General features: G+C 39.5%; 1 protein-coding gene and 1 long non-coding RNA gene across 2 annotated transcripts; one reads left to right on the plus strand and one right to left on the minus strand.

The window, feature by feature from the left end:
- The first annotated feature begins 525 nt into the window (after nucleotides 1-525).
- CPR42 (cuticular protein RR-1 motif 42) lies at nucleotides 526-4208 on the plus strand. The gene is made up of 5 exons (NM_001173241.1): nucleotides 526-576; nucleotides 861-1060; nucleotides 2297-2369; nucleotides 3642-3731; nucleotides 3968-4208. The coding sequence occupies exons 1-5, from the start codon at nucleotides 565-567 to the stop codon at nucleotides 4070-4072; spliced, it is 480 nt and encodes a 159-aa protein (NP_001166712.1). The 5' UTR covers nucleotides 526-564; the 3' UTR covers nucleotides 4073-4208.
- Nucleotides 3855-7196, minus strand: LOC134200985 (uncharacterized). Its single transcript, XR_009976124.1, has 2 exons — nucleotides 6783-7196; nucleotides 3855-5504 (listed from the first exon to the last, which is right to left on the minus strand). It is a non-coding gene; the product is annotated as an uncharacterized LOC134200985 (long non-coding RNA).
- Between the last annotated feature and the right edge of the window lie 8924 nt (nucleotides 7197-16120).

The raw sequence follows: 16120 nt of genomic DNA on the forward strand, positions 1-16120 counted from the left end.
TAAATTAAACCTATTATTCACATTCGCATAGTATGAAACACGTACATACATTTCCGAATTACATCACATTTTCCAACAACAAATTAGGTGAATTTATCACGAAACTGTCGAGAATCACTGTCAAAGCTTTTTTAAAAGACAAATCCGTTCTCAAATAGATGTTACGTCAAAATTCGAGGTATGCATTTAAAACATTCTGCAAAAAGTACTTGCGGACTGTTTTATTAATAGCCTTAAAATTCTTCCGACGTTCTGCCTACTAAGGCAAGTTACACATTCGCGAGGGGGACACACAAATTAAAAATTCTGAGTGGTCGTGAATTTCATATCTATTTCATTATTCAACACTCATTTTATATTACAAATCTATTTATGGAAATTCTACTGATGACAATGTGAAAACAAAAAAAAAATCGACAAGGACAATCTCGCGTGCCAATACCCTTATAAAAATAAATAGTCATAATTTTTTGTAGTCGTATTTCTATTAGATATAAAAGGACCGTAATCCAATGTTTGTTACCTGTTGATTTTGGAACTCGTGCCCGTACAGATCTCAGCAATATGAAATTCTTGGTGAGATATTAATGATTTTGAATAGATAAGCGCGCGGCTTAGCGGTATCATGCGCGTCTGGAAAAATCGCAGGTTCGAGTCAGAACACGTGCACATTATGTTTTAATATTTCTAAACATTGCATGTACCGTTAAGTATGTTCACCAGTGATCACTACTTGCGCCCTGTTAATTATGTTACCGTCATGAGTGGCGGCTGGTAGACCGCTTGTTCTTGGCAAAAATACTGAATTTAAAATCAGTTTCGTTTATAGAATTCACGAGTTAAATGTTTGTTTTTTGTAGGTTTTGGCTTTATGCGTATGTGCCGTCAGCGCACAAGAATTTCGTGGCTACAAGCCCCTGGGAGTTTTAGCTCAGCCTGCCAAGCCAGTGCCCGTCGTGAAGCCAGTGCCCGTCGTGAAGTCAGTAGTCAGCGGCAGTGAAGCTGATGCCGTCATTCTCCGTTCTGATACTGAAGTGAATCCTGACGGATTCAGCTTTGGGTGAGTTGTTGAATTAAGTGTTTTTTTAGATGTAAATAATATTTTTCCGTTAAAATCGAGCCGAGAAGCGCATGATTGATCTAGTGGTTTATGACTAAGACTTTTGAACCACGGGGTCCATATTTATTTCTCGGTATGAATAACTATCTTAAAAAAACGCGAATATCTGTATGGTTGTCTTCTATAGGCTTATAAGCCGTTCAGCCGATTCTCAAGAGACTTGAACAGCTGTTGTTAGCATTTTATGGAAGGTTTCTGGTATAGTATTATCAACGGTTAATAGTGTTCAAGTAGCTTCAAGAGATCGGAGCTTTTCATACAGTTAGTTACCTATATTCACAGCGAAGCGTGATCGAGTTTAGCTAATTCAAAATATAATGTTTTAAAAATATTTGAGGTTATAGCAGTTGAGGCGTAGAAATATTTGATATAATTTCTTTTTTTCCTGCAGTATTACCACACGAGAAATTATAGTCTAGGGCCATCGAATGTGTCTGATAAAATCCTATTAAAAATAGTGCTCCTTTCAAATTACTAACTCGTGTTATGATAAAAAGATATATCGTGTCGTGGGACACCGGATAGGAACGAAGTTCCTTATTATAAAAATATTAATTTTAATTTCTATTCGAGGTATAAAGAAAATAATTATTCGGGTATACGTTTTTTATTATGAATTTTTTTATTGATAAAAAAAAAACTAATTTACAAAGTTATCAACTTTATTTTATTCACAATGATTTATAAATAAATATATTTTTAACAATATACAATGAAACAGCTATTTATATGAATAATAATATTAACCGTTATCACGTAGACTATGCATTAGACAATGTATAGCCATTTCCCCGGTTAGTGTACCCCTCCACATAGTCCCATAAGGAACTTTGTTCCAAAAATTATTTAAAGGTATTTAAAATTAAAATGAACGTCTTACATTGAGAGTTTAGAAATATATTCCGATAATATAGTCCGAATTCAGATAATGTAATGCTGAGTCAAACTTTAAAGGTCTGTCGTGTAGCTTAAGCAAAATCGCAAAGAAAAATTGCGAAGTCACCGATATGATTTATTATCAATTATTATTTAATGATTTGAACTCGCATTAGCGATACCACGGTCTCTCGTCTATTTTTGTCAGCAGGTGATCAGTGAGCAGTACACATCTTTTTTAAAATAGCAAACAGTGCAAAGATATTTTTCTTCTAATTAATATTTAATTTTGTCCACCAGGTATGAAACTGACAATGGAATCAGCGCTCAATCATCTGGATCCTTGAAGAAAGTTGATAATATCGATGTTCTCGTAAGTAGCCAGTTTGAAAAAAAAACGAATACCTCATATAGTTCATATCATGCATCAGACACGTGCATATATATGATGTTCATTTAATTTTTAATACAATTTTCCTTTATAGAACACGTTCAATGTGCTCGTCGAAATCTGTAAAATAGCTGAATTAGACCAAAGTCGATTAGTGAACTAATAGCTACCAATTACCTGATTCCCGATCAGAACAGTGTTTGAATATTAAACAACAGTAACGTAGTCCAATATAGACACAGAAAATTAAAAAAATTGATACCACGGTGCACAATTTATTAAAACTATATACAATTTATATATGGAATGAACTCCCCTCCACGGTGTTTTCCGAGCGCTATGACATGTCCTTCTTCAAACGAGGCTTGCGGAGAGTACTTTATGGTAGGCAGCGGCTTGGCTCTGCCCCTGGCATTGCTGACGTCCATGAGCGACGGTGACCACTTACCATCAGGTGGGCCGTATGCTCGTCTGCCTACAAAGGCAATAAAAAAAAAATTGATACTATGATCAAGTTAACTAATATCTCAAGGCATGTGACGGCATTTAGTTTTACGATGTCTATGGGGACAAAAACTTTTTACTTTTTTTTTTGCTTGAATGGTTGGACGAGTTCACAGCCCACCTGGTGTTAAGGGGGTACTGGAGCCCACAGACATTTACAACGTAAATGCGCCACCCGCCTTGAGATATAAGTTCTAAGGTCTCAGTATAGTGACAACGGCTGCTCCACTCTTCAAACCGAAACGCATTACTGCTTTACGGCAGAAATAGGCAGAGCGGTGGTACCTACCCGTGCGGACTCACAAGAGAGCCTACCACCAGTAGTCACAAGATGGATAGTACTTAAAACTAGATGGATCGTGAGCTCGTTCGCCTAGTAATGCAATGAAATAAATATGCAATGGGAATTAGCCTCAAATCAACTATAGCGTTTTGTTTGCACTATTACAATGACGAAGTTAGTAAAAGTAGTGTCACATTTGGAACGTAAGAAATATTTTACTACAACACTACAATAAAAAACGCGAAATGAAACCTATAAAAGTAGTTCTCTCTTAATTTTCTACACGACTCGCGAAAACCGAAGAAAATTCTATAGTGTTCGCACATTTAAACTAATGACTACAATTGCATTATTCAAAATCTAATAAAATTTGAATTTGATTAGTAAATTCTTTGTTTTAAGGAATGTCCTTTAATTACATATAAGACCATAGAACATGCTTTCTTAATTATAATATAATTCTACAGGCCATCCAAGGTCAATATGAATACTCTGCGCCTGACGGAACCCCTGTGAAGTTCACGTATACAGCTGACGAGAACGGATACCAACCACAGGTATTTGGGAATTTTAGTTGGATAATGCTTATCTTTGAACTGTAACCAATTATTGCTTCGAATTATAGAAAATTATTCTAGTAGACATTGCGATTTCAGTAATTAAAAAAAAACCATGTTGAGTAAGCTGGAATACTGAGCTTTATTTATCTATAATCTATGTTTCTATGCAATTAATTTAAATTGTTATATTCAAATCTAATACAACACTAAATGTTTGATTTCTTTCCTCGCAGAGTGAGTTACTTCCAGTTGCTCCTCCAATGCCTGAAGCCATCCGTCGCGCTATTGACTACATTCTCGCTCACCCACCTAAGACCGAAACCGTGAAAAAGTTATAAATCCAGAAGATTCAGAGCACAACGACCCCCGCCAAAGAAAAGTGGACTTTATTTCGAGCACCATACGTTATCAATATCAATAACATCGATAGTCAAATGAACTTATAATGTAAATAAAATTTGAAAATGTGCCATATTTATTTAGTTTTTCTTACCTTAAATGTCTTAGCATTTCACATTTAATGACCCTAAGCGAATTTTTTTTTATGTTGTTAATGCGAGAAACAAAGGTTTCAGACAAGCTGGATCAAGAGAGAAGGGAATTTATAATATCATTCTCTTAATTAAAAATGCTCGTAAAATAGTAAATATAAATAGAAAAATATATGAAGTTAATCACTGAAGGCATATCACGTAAAGATATGTGGTAACAATAACTGACTATTACATAATGATATTGCTGGGATAACTAGCTCGTGAATGAGTTACGTATAATTGGCCACTTAAGCACCTGGTAGTGAGGTCTATATCTGTGATATGTGCCCGGTGTGATATGTGCACAGACATATGTACTTACACCCCGTTTGTTAATCTTACCCCTTCTGGCTGTACCTTTGCTGGCCCACTTGTCCTGCCGAAACTGGAAAGGCCTTCGAGCCACCTGTAATCCTTCACAAAAAAAAACTACGCAGACAAACTGGTAGGAACTCTTGTGAGTCCCCATGGGCAGTTACTACCACCCTGTCTATTTCTGCCGTGAAGCAGTAATGCGTTTGGGTTTGAAGGGTGGGGCAGCCGTTGTAACTATACTGAGTTTTTAGAACTCATATCTCAAGGTGGTTGGCGGCATCTACGTTGTAGATATCTATGGGCTTCGGTAACCACTTAACACCAGGTGAGCTATGAGCTCGTCCACCCATCTTAGCAATAAAAAAAATTTGTAGCATCATAAAGTATTACATTAATGTCCATCTTGATTTCTTAAAATATTTTAATTTTAGTTTTATATTAACACAAGGCTTGTCAACAATACATACGTGATTGGAGATATCTATGTAATTAGCCATAAATCGATATATATTTTTTATTCCAGATTTAAATTTATGGTACCAAATCATATGTTATTGTATTATGGTCCGTAAAAGTCATATATGCCAATTTGGTGATGCTGGTATGTTTGATTAGAATTAGGAATAAGTGAACTTGACTTTTTGTGCCAAAGACGACTAGTATTTATTGTCTTTGCCACTAGACCTCAGAAATTCGTTTCTCTGTTTTGTCGATGTTAAAACCTTACAGGCGATTATAGATAAAAGGTGCTTATTATTTGCTTAGAATTTATACGATAAAGGAATAACATTGTGTAATAAAAGAAAATGCGCAACATTTATAAGTTTTATATTTATGTATATTGGGGGTGACGGGGCGTATTGTAAGTCAAAGGAGAGCAATCACCATCCTGCTTATTTCTGCCGCGGAGCAGTCTTGAGATCTGATTTGAATGGTGCCGTATTACAATACAATACAGTTGGGATTTCGATGGCATGTCTCAAGGTAGATAGCGGCATTCTCTCCCGTAACCACTGAACACCTTATATAGCATAACGAATACGAATAAAAAAATTAAAAAAAAATGCTAAATGTCGTTATCATTCAACAAATAAGAATATTTTTTTATTGCGTAGATGGGTGAACGAGTTCACGGTTCACCTAGTGTTAAGTGGTTATCAGAGTTCACAGACATCAATTACGTAAATACCGCCACCCACCTTGAGATATGAGTTTTATTTTTTAGTGCTTAGATGGGTGGATGTGGTCACAGCCCACCTAGTATTAAATGGTTACTAGAGCCCATAGACATCTACAACCTAAATACCGCCGCCTTGTGATATGAGTTCTAAGGTTTCCGTTTTTACAATACGATGGTTGCCCCACCCTTCAAGCTGAAATGCATTACTGCTTAACGGCAGAAATAGGCAGTGGGGATACCTACCCGTCCGGACTTATAAGACGTCTCCTTTTTTAGACGTCCTACCACAAGTCAAAAGCTTAAGTTAAAAAGCTTAAGTTTCAGTTCTATAGTACAACGACTGCCCCAGTCTTTCGTAGAAATAAGAAAGAGGGCTGTAACTACACTCTCGTCATTTAAAGTATTTAGTAAGACTCAGGTCAGAATTAACCGAGTGGACGCCAGAGATAACAGGGTAAATAAGCTTGCAGTTTTTTAAAATACACTTGAGATTGTAAGCAATTCAAATTAAAAAGCTAGCCGATGATTATTGGACGGTTAATGAAATTGTTAATAAATGAAAATTAATCTCCAATGGCGAAGGGAATAGAAAAATTCGCTCGACCCCACCTAGTAGCATAAGGTGGAGACAAAGAAGAAGAAGAATTTCCAATGTTGAATATGTTATATATTTATTAACAATCACGCCTCGTTAACTGGTCCGGTGATAAGTTAGTAAAGAACTTGTGTTACAGGTACCAGATAACGGAAATAAATGCAAGATTTTTATCATACACATACATATATTTAATATACATCCATAACCTTGGAAAATACATTTATATTTATCATTAAAATATCTTCCATTGGCGGGATTCGAACCCGCGACCCCCTTGTGTAGTGACCATGTCACTTACCAGTACACCAGACGGCCGTTAATAGAATACTTAATTCCACGCATTCATATCTACTTGAATCCGTCGAATTTTATGAAAAGTGAAATGTATCGAAATCGCTACAGAGGATATGAATAGCGCTTACCTCATTTGTGAACCCAAAATGGAACAGTTAGAAGTCGTATGAGGAACCCGTGGTGATAGACATATAATCGCATCGTCTATTTCTTCCGCGAAGTCACTATGTGTTCAAATTTAAAGCATGGGACAGTTGTCATACGAAATATTTGAGACTTTAACTTCATGGTTTGAGGTGTGGTGGCATACCATTTTGAGTTCTCTGGGCACTTTTAGCATCTTAGTACTAGATGGGCCGTGAATTCAACTTTTTAAGTAAATAAAAAAGTTCATACTGCCGTTCAAGCTCTGTACAAAGATACAACAAATATTGTTATTTAATAGGCGTCCTGGCGGTCAAAGATGAATTTCTCAGATTTGCTTGAACCTTGGCGTTTCATTTTTGAAGTTCCTACTTCATTTTAAAAGCAAACGTTATCGTTTTCATCGTACGTACTATTTAGATCTTTGTAAGGAGTTCGAATATTTTACCTTAAACTTTTTAATGCTGTTTGTTGCAATTAAAGTACTTGAGTCTTCTAAATATTATGCTAAGGTTTTTGTGGGTCTTTTGTTCTGTGGTCCTCAGTAATAGTCAAGTACTGACCCATTTAATTTAAAATAATTTTTACTTCAAAAGCGCCTTCTTTGTTAATCATACAACCTTACAATGAATTTATCAAAGGTTTTTAGCAGGAGATTTAATAACAGAAAAATGTGGTACTCAACAGCAAACCAAACATTTATATTAACCAGCATTTGCTCCCAGTCCCTGACTATTTATTTGATGATTGAATATAACCATAATCACTAGACATCTCGAGATTTGGACTAGGTAATTTTCCTATTATATTTTGAAGTGAAAACTTCTTTAGAATCGTTGTGATTTCAAACCGGATGCAACGGAAAAAACGACAGGTAAGAGACACAAATACAAAAATGTGTAGGATGAAGCCAGCAAAGAATGAGACAGAAATATACATACTATTTAATACAGCGCCATCTTTGAGATTTTTTAATACTAACGTGTGTATGAAAGCTCTTGTAGTGAATTTTAAGTTAGGATTATACGTGAAATTAAAATATCAATTCACAGAGGGCGCTACCTTACAATTATTTACTAATGACAAAATTTTACATATACTTAAGACGTTTAGGATAATTGTATTTTAATTTTGGAAGGTTTCACTTCTACCACGTGTGAATTGCACACATTTTGTTTTTTTTTTTCTTGATTTCATATTCATATAGAAACGAACAAATTAGGAACTAAAAGATTACATTAATAGCCGCTAAGTAAAGAAGCTACCAATTGACGGCCCATAGGGTAAATTTTCCTTTTTTTTTGTCAGGAGGAAATCGCCGGACTTCCGCCACTGGGGATGGAGGGCGGGGCATGTCAGAGTCAAACTGACTAAAACCTCCTGTCGCTCAACAACCAACGTCCTAACCTCGCATGAGACAGAACTCATGAAAAAGCAAAGAGGGGAAAGTGAAGCGTTTGGTGCGGAGCACATCTCTCCCATCACCCTCCCCCTCAGGACGCCGGACCGGCGGTCGTCGGCCCACAACCACCAGCCCTCTTGGTCGGCAGGCTGTCTGAAGCCCGCCTAGATGGTGCCGGTTAGAGTGAGTTACCCTACGGAATACCCCGCTGGGCCAGAGCCAGCGTGGGTCGAAGATAGCCGGCCTTCCACCCTCCCCGGATGCTCTTGCGTAAAACGCGTGCAGAGCAGCTTGCACGTCGTCTTCTTAGGCCCCCCTAGCCAGTCCCCAGACCAACATGTGAGGGGGACCCGAAACACTTAGAGGGCCAGGGCTTGGGCCGAATCCGCCTCCCTGGCCCCCGCTCGACGGCGGCGGGATTGTGCGTCTCTCACGCGCCCCGCCGCCTCCCTTTGCGAGATGGTGCACTCGCAGAAGTCGAAGGGTAAATTTTACTTAGCATAATTCTACTTTTTAAGAAATAAAAAAAGACTATTTCTAAAACCTTTTATTGATAAAGTCCTAAAGCTTGCAAACGAATATTAAACAAACAGAGAAGACAATGGTACTGAGTAAGTAAGTGATAAGAAAATGGTATTGATATTGTTTTCCCTTTGTCTATCTATGCATCGAATATGTTAACATAAACCGAGCCTTGATCACTTTGAATTTTAATCGAATGGGTATTACTTCTATATACAAGTTTTTACAAATCTATTAAGTGTTGATTAATATCAATAAAGTTCTCAGTTTTCTCAAGTTCTTAGCTCTTAAGTTTTCTTTTATAATTTCGGGCTTCGATATACTTTTGGAAAACAGCGCAGTACTGCGATGAATGGAGTCTCTTTGTGGCCAAGATCAAGTTTAGGTTGCTGCGTCAAGGCACTATTTGTATTAGTAGATATATTCTTTTTTGGTCCCTTGGGACTTACTTAATATATCCACTTCAGCGATAATCAAATTGTATAAAAGTTTCGCGTCAGAGATTTTTATCAGTTCCTTCATATTTTGTAGTAATCCAAGCTCGTTGAGCATTTCGTATAATTTATGTGTGCAGAGAATTACTAATTTAAAACGCTGAACTTTTAGCGAAATACCCTTAAATGTGTTGAAATAAATAAAAACCGGACAAGCACGAATAAGGTACAGTGAAGGATTCCGTAGTAAAGTTAACGCTTCATAATTTTAATAAGCGTCAGTGGCCTGAGAGCAAACACCGGATATAATCGTATAGAGTGATGCGACTATTGTTTTCACATCTTTGTTCAGGAATCAGGAAAGGCAAATATTCGATTGTGCTTTTTTTTTAATTTGTTTCTACAGCGATATTTCTGTCATTTGTGGACCGATTTGAAATTATTTTTAAGGTATATAGATATACTCTTGTGGTAGTTCCATTGTTATGGTTAATTGATTATCTATTAGTGTTTTGTTTTCAATACATCTGTATCTTTCTCATCAATATGGACACAATAAAAATACAGGTAGGTATTATGGAGCACGAACTACAATGCGGTAGCAATACTGGACAATCTGCTTATGACATTAATAGCTTGTTACTCGTTATTGGTTTGAACGTTTCCGGCATAAATTTTTAATCTAAATAATGAATTTCATGGTTTTCCGAAAACTAATGTCAACAACGACGAAGTTGTGTATTTTTATTTCAAATTTCACATCGACGACAAAATTTGCAAAGTCCATATTCAGTGACGATGGTTTCTGTGCAAAATTTATATGGTGTATTGAAGTACAGACGGTGATAACGAATCTTAGGACTGTATCTAGACGGGCAAAAGAAATCGCAGTCTATATGTTGTTAAGTGGTTACAGTTAAACTTTTTTGCCAGTTAGTTACGGAACCCTAAAAAGCCGTCGAATGCAACGTTGCTTTTATACGGAATTACATTTAGTTCGGATGTTGGCCCATCATCCATTGGTAACATTTGAGAAATAACTATCGCAAGGGCTATAAATTGAATGAGATACAAAAATTCATAGAAGTGCTTATTTACATATACTAGTGGTACCTCAGAAGTCGAAACTCGACTATAATTATTAATTTAAATTATAAGTTTGAACATTATTATGTTTCTATTGTCAAAAACTTTACTTCTACGAGTATAATCACATATTTCTACTACACCATAGACACATAATATTAAAAAACAAAAATATTAATCTATTCTCAATTATACCACAGACTTTAACAATAAACAAAAGAGTATATATGCGTGTGTGTGTGTGTTGAATACATGGTAGCGTTTGTAATGTTTTATTTATTAATTTAATATATTTTTATGCATAATTTTAAATACAAAGTTTTTGCTTCATGTGTTAATATATAGATTCTGAAACGGTTGTATTGTATAAGCATCGACTCAACATATTTTAATGAATAAATTTTTAATTGAAATTTCGACTATGTTTATGGCCTCCGGTAAACATTTTAAGTGTAATAAGACAATAAATCATTTGAGACATTAATTTTTTAGTCTGGAGCAAATAAATAATCTTTTATACTGTAGATTTTTTACTGGCGGTAGGACCACTTGTGAGTCCGCGCGGATAGGTACCACCGCCCTGCCTATTTCTGCCGTGAAGCAGTAATGCGTTTCGGTTTGAAGGGTGGGGCAGCCGCTGTAACAATACTGAGACTTTAGAACTTATATCTCAAGGTGGGTGGCGCGTCTACGTTGTAGATGTCTATGGGCTCCAGTAACCACTTAACACCAGGTGGGCTGTGAGCTCGTCTACCCATCTAAGCAATAAAAAAAAAAAAGATGGATTTTTTTTGGAATTGTTGTTTGCACACATTCGTTTTTATTATAATGGATTCTTCGCTTGTCCGTGGGTGTGCTCACCAAAGGTTTTATCATTTTCAATAGGTATGAGCAACTCGTTTGTCAACTGACATATATGTTTTAAGAAGTCTCAAATGTTCTAAATGGTAATGAATCCCGTTTAATTCAACGCATTTACATAATGCATTTAGCTAGCTGGAGGATGTTTGCAGCATCAGCTATAAAATTTAAGTGTTAGTATGTTATGTATTCAAGATTATCATATAACATTCTCAAGCTGTAGTCATTAAGATAGAAATTTATGTTCTATTAATAATCTGGTAATAATGAACTTATCTAAGGCTTACAGTACGCAAAGAATTGAATCCGTTTACGAACTCGCCAATCCACAACAATTTTCTATCTATCATCGGAATTTCAATCGTCTATAGATATTAAAATCTTAACTGGTCCGAAACCGTGGAAAGCTAAAAAAAAATATCATAACAATTCTAGAAAAGAACCCGTCCTGATTTTTTTTTATGTGAAACTGGTTTTTATGGTTCTATAAATTCTTTTAATATAAGTTTCTTTTTGGATTTCGAGTTACGTGTCGCCTTTTACGTATATTATTAAATCACACAGTCGCACACACGTACTGAATTACGTTTATGGCATATGGTAAGAAAATATTGCTGCCTGTTTTAAGGTGCGTCTCTCAAGTAGGTGTTGGGTGCCGCATCATAATGACAATGGTGCTGTGCGGAACGTGGGAAACAAAATCACGTAGAAAATAATATTTACAACAAAAAAAACATACTATAGAAAGACATATCACAATAATTCATAAATAAATTTATAAAAAAAGAAAGGCCAAATTTGTTTTAAAAATAATTCGTGTTTTTGTTATGCATTAGTTCATGTAGTGTACAAATTAATTAATAGGTATACCCTATTCTGCATTTGCTTTAAAACTATGCAAATCGAATTTTTCCTAGTCTCATAAGGTTAAAGTAAAAAAACAAAAACTTTATGTTTATGTATTTTATAGCTTTCGATTATTATTTGTTTCTTACATAATCGCTGGTAGCTTAACAGGTTATTCAAGCTACGCTGTGACTGTTAGGTAGGTTAAGGAGTGCAACACGAGAGAATGTGTTAACAATGGCAGAACAGAGATTCGCAGCATCTACCACCACTTAGGCGAGAAACTCTGTGTATTAAGGTTTCGTGTTTACAGACAATATAAGTAGATAAAATTTTATAGGGTTTTATTTTATGGTACCTATGCGTGGGGGCCCATACCGCCGTGCCCCTATTATCATAATTATTTGGATATCCAATCGAGACATTGCAAGAAAATATATGTATGCAATGTCTCAAGCGGGCAGGAAAGATTGGATGCAGCCATATTATGATTCACCTATGGATTTCGGTAGCCGTTTAACACTTATTAGAGTGTAATCTAACTATTTTAACCGGAATACAAAACGATTACTTAATCAAGTAAGACATTAAATTTTGAATAAAGTTTTCAGAGTAATAATATTCGCTTAGCTAAAATTAGGATGCTAGGTCTAGGCAACTAGCATTAATCTCATTTAAATTATGCCGGTGAACATCTTGGCCTTGAAAACTATCGCCATCTATATCACATTAATGTGTGTAAAATTGATTCACATACATAATTTATAAAGCTGAGCATCGGACTTGCGGAGCGAATCTTGATAAAATTAATTAATTTAACAACGTTTCTCAAACTTCACGCGTGTTTTGCATTAATGCATCCGTGTTACTTTCGTTTGTGTTCAATAAGAAGATGCTGGTTTGATAAAGTATAAAACCTTTCAGAGCCATTTGTTGTTTCTAAGAAGCTTTGATGAGGAGAAATTGTTCAAGGACTAAAAATGACTTGAACTATGGTGGATTAGTAGTCAGCACTGTCGCAGTTTTTTTTATTCCCAATACGAACACAATATTTGCTCTGTCTCTAGGGGTTCAATATGTTTTAAAATCATTCCGATAGAGGCACCCGGCACGTGCGGACGTGCTCATCGACCACTCGATCGCCCGGTCTTTGTTCGCCCGGCTTTTGTTAGCCCGGCCATTGTTCGCGCGGCCTGTGTTCGTGGTACATCTGCCGACTAAGTGCTCTTCCTGGAAGTTTTTATTTGTTTTGTTTCCTTTTGTTGTTTCTGTGTTCGTGGTACATCTGCCGACAAACTGTTTTCCTGGAAGTGGTTAATTGTTCTGTTTCTTTTTGTTATTTCCGTTTTGTTGTGTTTTTTCTTTGTCCTGTAGTAATCGTGCCGCATCGCCACCTGTGTTCAATAGAACCGCTCAGGTCCGAGAAGTTGGGGCCTCGCCGCAAGGCGAGTGTTTTCAAGACCCGGGGCCGCCCCACCTGGGCACTCAGCGATCATGGACGCTGTATTCGCGGAATTCCTCCGACTTCGCCACCCACAGCTCGCCTCAGAGTTTCTGGCCTTCAAGGCCGATCACATCGCGAGCCCTCTCGTGGACTCCGCCGAGCTCGCTGCTCCTGCGTCGCCTGTACCTGCGTGCAAAGCTTCTGCATCGAGCACCGCAGCCTCTGTCGTGCCTGCCGTTCCCGCGTCGCCTATACTGGCGAGTAAAACTGCTGCGTCGTCCACCGTGGCCACCGTTCCAGCAGCGCGATCATCCGCAGCCTCCGTCGTGCCCTCCAAAACACCTGCTCGTAGGTCACCTGCGCCCGCCTCCTTGTCCTCCGACTCTGACTCGGAGATGGAGGTCGACCTCGCTCCCGCCTCATCGACGGATGGATTCACCCTGGTACAAAAGGGTAAGAAACGTGCCACGGAGTCTCGAGCTCCCGCGGCCGCTAAAATTAGCAAAGCCGCGAACGCGTCGCGCCCCCGCCCTCAGACTCCCGTTGCGCCTCCAGCCCGTGCCACTCCGTCGCCGCGTCCGGTGGCACAAAATAAAACCCAGACCCCTCCCCCGGTAATCCTCCAAGAGAAGGCAGCTTGGAATCGAGTTTCCCTGGCCCTTAAGGCCAAAAATATCAACTTCACGAATGCCCGTAACCTCGCGAACGGCATTCAAATTAAGGTTCGAACACCCGACGACCATAGGGCCCTCTCTTCTTACCTCCGTAAGGAGCGTATAAGTTTCCACACGTATACGCTCCAGGAGGAGCGCGAACTCCGTGTCGTCATACGTGGCATCCCTAAAGAGTTGGATGCCGAGCTAGTCAAGGCCGACCTTCTCGAACAAGGCCTACCGGTTAACTCCGTACACCGCATGCACACAGGTCGCGGAAGGGAGCCATATAACATGGTTCTCGTCGCCCTCCAGCCTACCTCCGAGGGTAAGCAAATATTCAACATCCGAACGGTCTGTAGCTTTTCCGGAATCGCCGTCGAAACCCCACACAAGAAAGGCACACCTAGCCAGTGCCATAACTGCCTATTATACGGGCATTCTTCCCGTAACTGTCACGCGCGCCCCCGATGCGTCAAGTGTTTAGGAGATCACGCCACGGCCCTCTGCACTCGCGATCAAAAAACCGCGACGGAACCGCCTAGCTGCGTCCTGTGTCGTACACAGGGTCACCCCGCAAATTACCGCGGATGCCCCCGAGCCCCGAAAATAAATCGCCGCGTCGCCCGCCAAAACCGCCTCCAAGCTTCCGGCCCAGACATCAAAGCCTCGGCACCCTCTGTGTCGCAGGCTAAGCCAGCGTTCGTTCCGGCGCCGGTGCCCAGTGTCTCGGCTTGGGCGAAACCGCTGCCGTACACGAACACGGTTACAACTTCCTCCTCCGCGATTCGTCCCGCCCCCGCAACTCGTCCCTCTCCCGCGACTTGCCCTCCGACCGCGTCCGACAATCTCGCTTTAGCGATCGACTTCTTTCAGTCGATCAACTTTGAGCGCGTTAACGCTTTGGGCGACGCCATTCGCGCTGCCTCCACTGCACAACACTTTATCGCCGTTGTGCAAGAATACGCCGACGTATACGCGTCATTAAATACGTACGTCCTCCCCTCACTCCGCCGGTAATCAATGGCGTATATAAGTAGAATAAAGCCCCTATCCGCAACGATAGGATTTTTTAACGCTTACGGTCTCGCAAATCAACGTGATCAGGTTTCTGACTTTTTGCGTGACCATCAAATTGATATCTTTTTAGTGCAGGAGACCCTACTTAAGCCCGCGCGCCGTGACCCTAAAATCGCGAACTATAACATGGTCAGGAACGACAGGCTCTCTGCTCGTGGTGGTGGTACCGTCATTTACTATAGAAGAGCCCTGCATTGCGTCCCGCTCGATCCTCCCGCGCTCGCTAATATCGAAGCATCAGTGTGCCGAATCTCACTGACGGGACACGCGCCGATCGTTATCGCGTCCGTTTATCTTCCACCGGATAAGATCGTTCTAAGCAGTGATATCGAGGCGCTGCTCGGCATGGGAAGCTCTGTCATTCTGGCGGGCGACCTAAATTGTAAACACATCAGGTGGAACTCACACACCACAACCCCGAATGGCAGGCGGCTTGACGCGTTAGTCGATGATCTCGCCTTCGATATCGTCGCTCCGCTAACACCGACCCACTACCCGCTAAATATCGCGCATCGCCCGGATATACTCGACATAGCGTTATTAAAAAACGTAACTCTGAGCTTACACTCGATCGAAGTAGTTTCAGAGTTAGATTCAGACCACCGTCCCGTCGTTATGAAGCTCGGTCGCGCTCCCGCCTCCGTTCCCGTCACGAGGACTGTGGTGGATTGGCACACGCTGGGCATCAGCCTGGCTGAATCTGATCCACCATCGCTCCCGTTTAACCCGGACTCTACCCCGTTTCCTCAGGATACCGCTGAAGCCATAGACATCTTAACGTCACACATCACCTCAACATTAGATAGATCATCGAAACAAGTTGTATCGGAGGATTTACTTCACCGCTTCAAATTGTCCGATGATATTAGGGAACTCCTTAGAGCTAAGAATGCCTCGATACGCGCCTACGACAGGTATCCTACCGCGGAAAATCGTATTCGAATGCGTGCCCTACAACGCGACGTAAAGTCTCGCATCGCCGAAGTCCGAGATG

The sequence above is a fragment of the Bombyx mori genome, chromosome 22, assembly GCF_030269925.1.
Source record: "Bombyx mori chromosome 22, ASM3026992v2".
Classification (NCBI taxonomy): Eukaryota; Metazoa; Arthropoda; class Insecta; order Lepidoptera; family Bombycidae; genus Bombyx; species Bombyx mori.

Excerpts from the sequence above, each read along its gene's own strand:
- CPR42 (NM_001173241.1), top strand. Across the intron at positions 2,370-3,641 it reads TTGATAATATCGATGTTCTC|GCCATCCAAGGTCAATATGA; the intron begins GTAAGTAGCCAG and ends ATAATTCTACAG. Across the intron at positions 3,732-3,967 it reads AGAACGGATACCAACCACAG|AGTGAGTTACTTCCAGTTGC; the intron begins GTATTTGGGAAT and ends CTTTCCTCGCAG.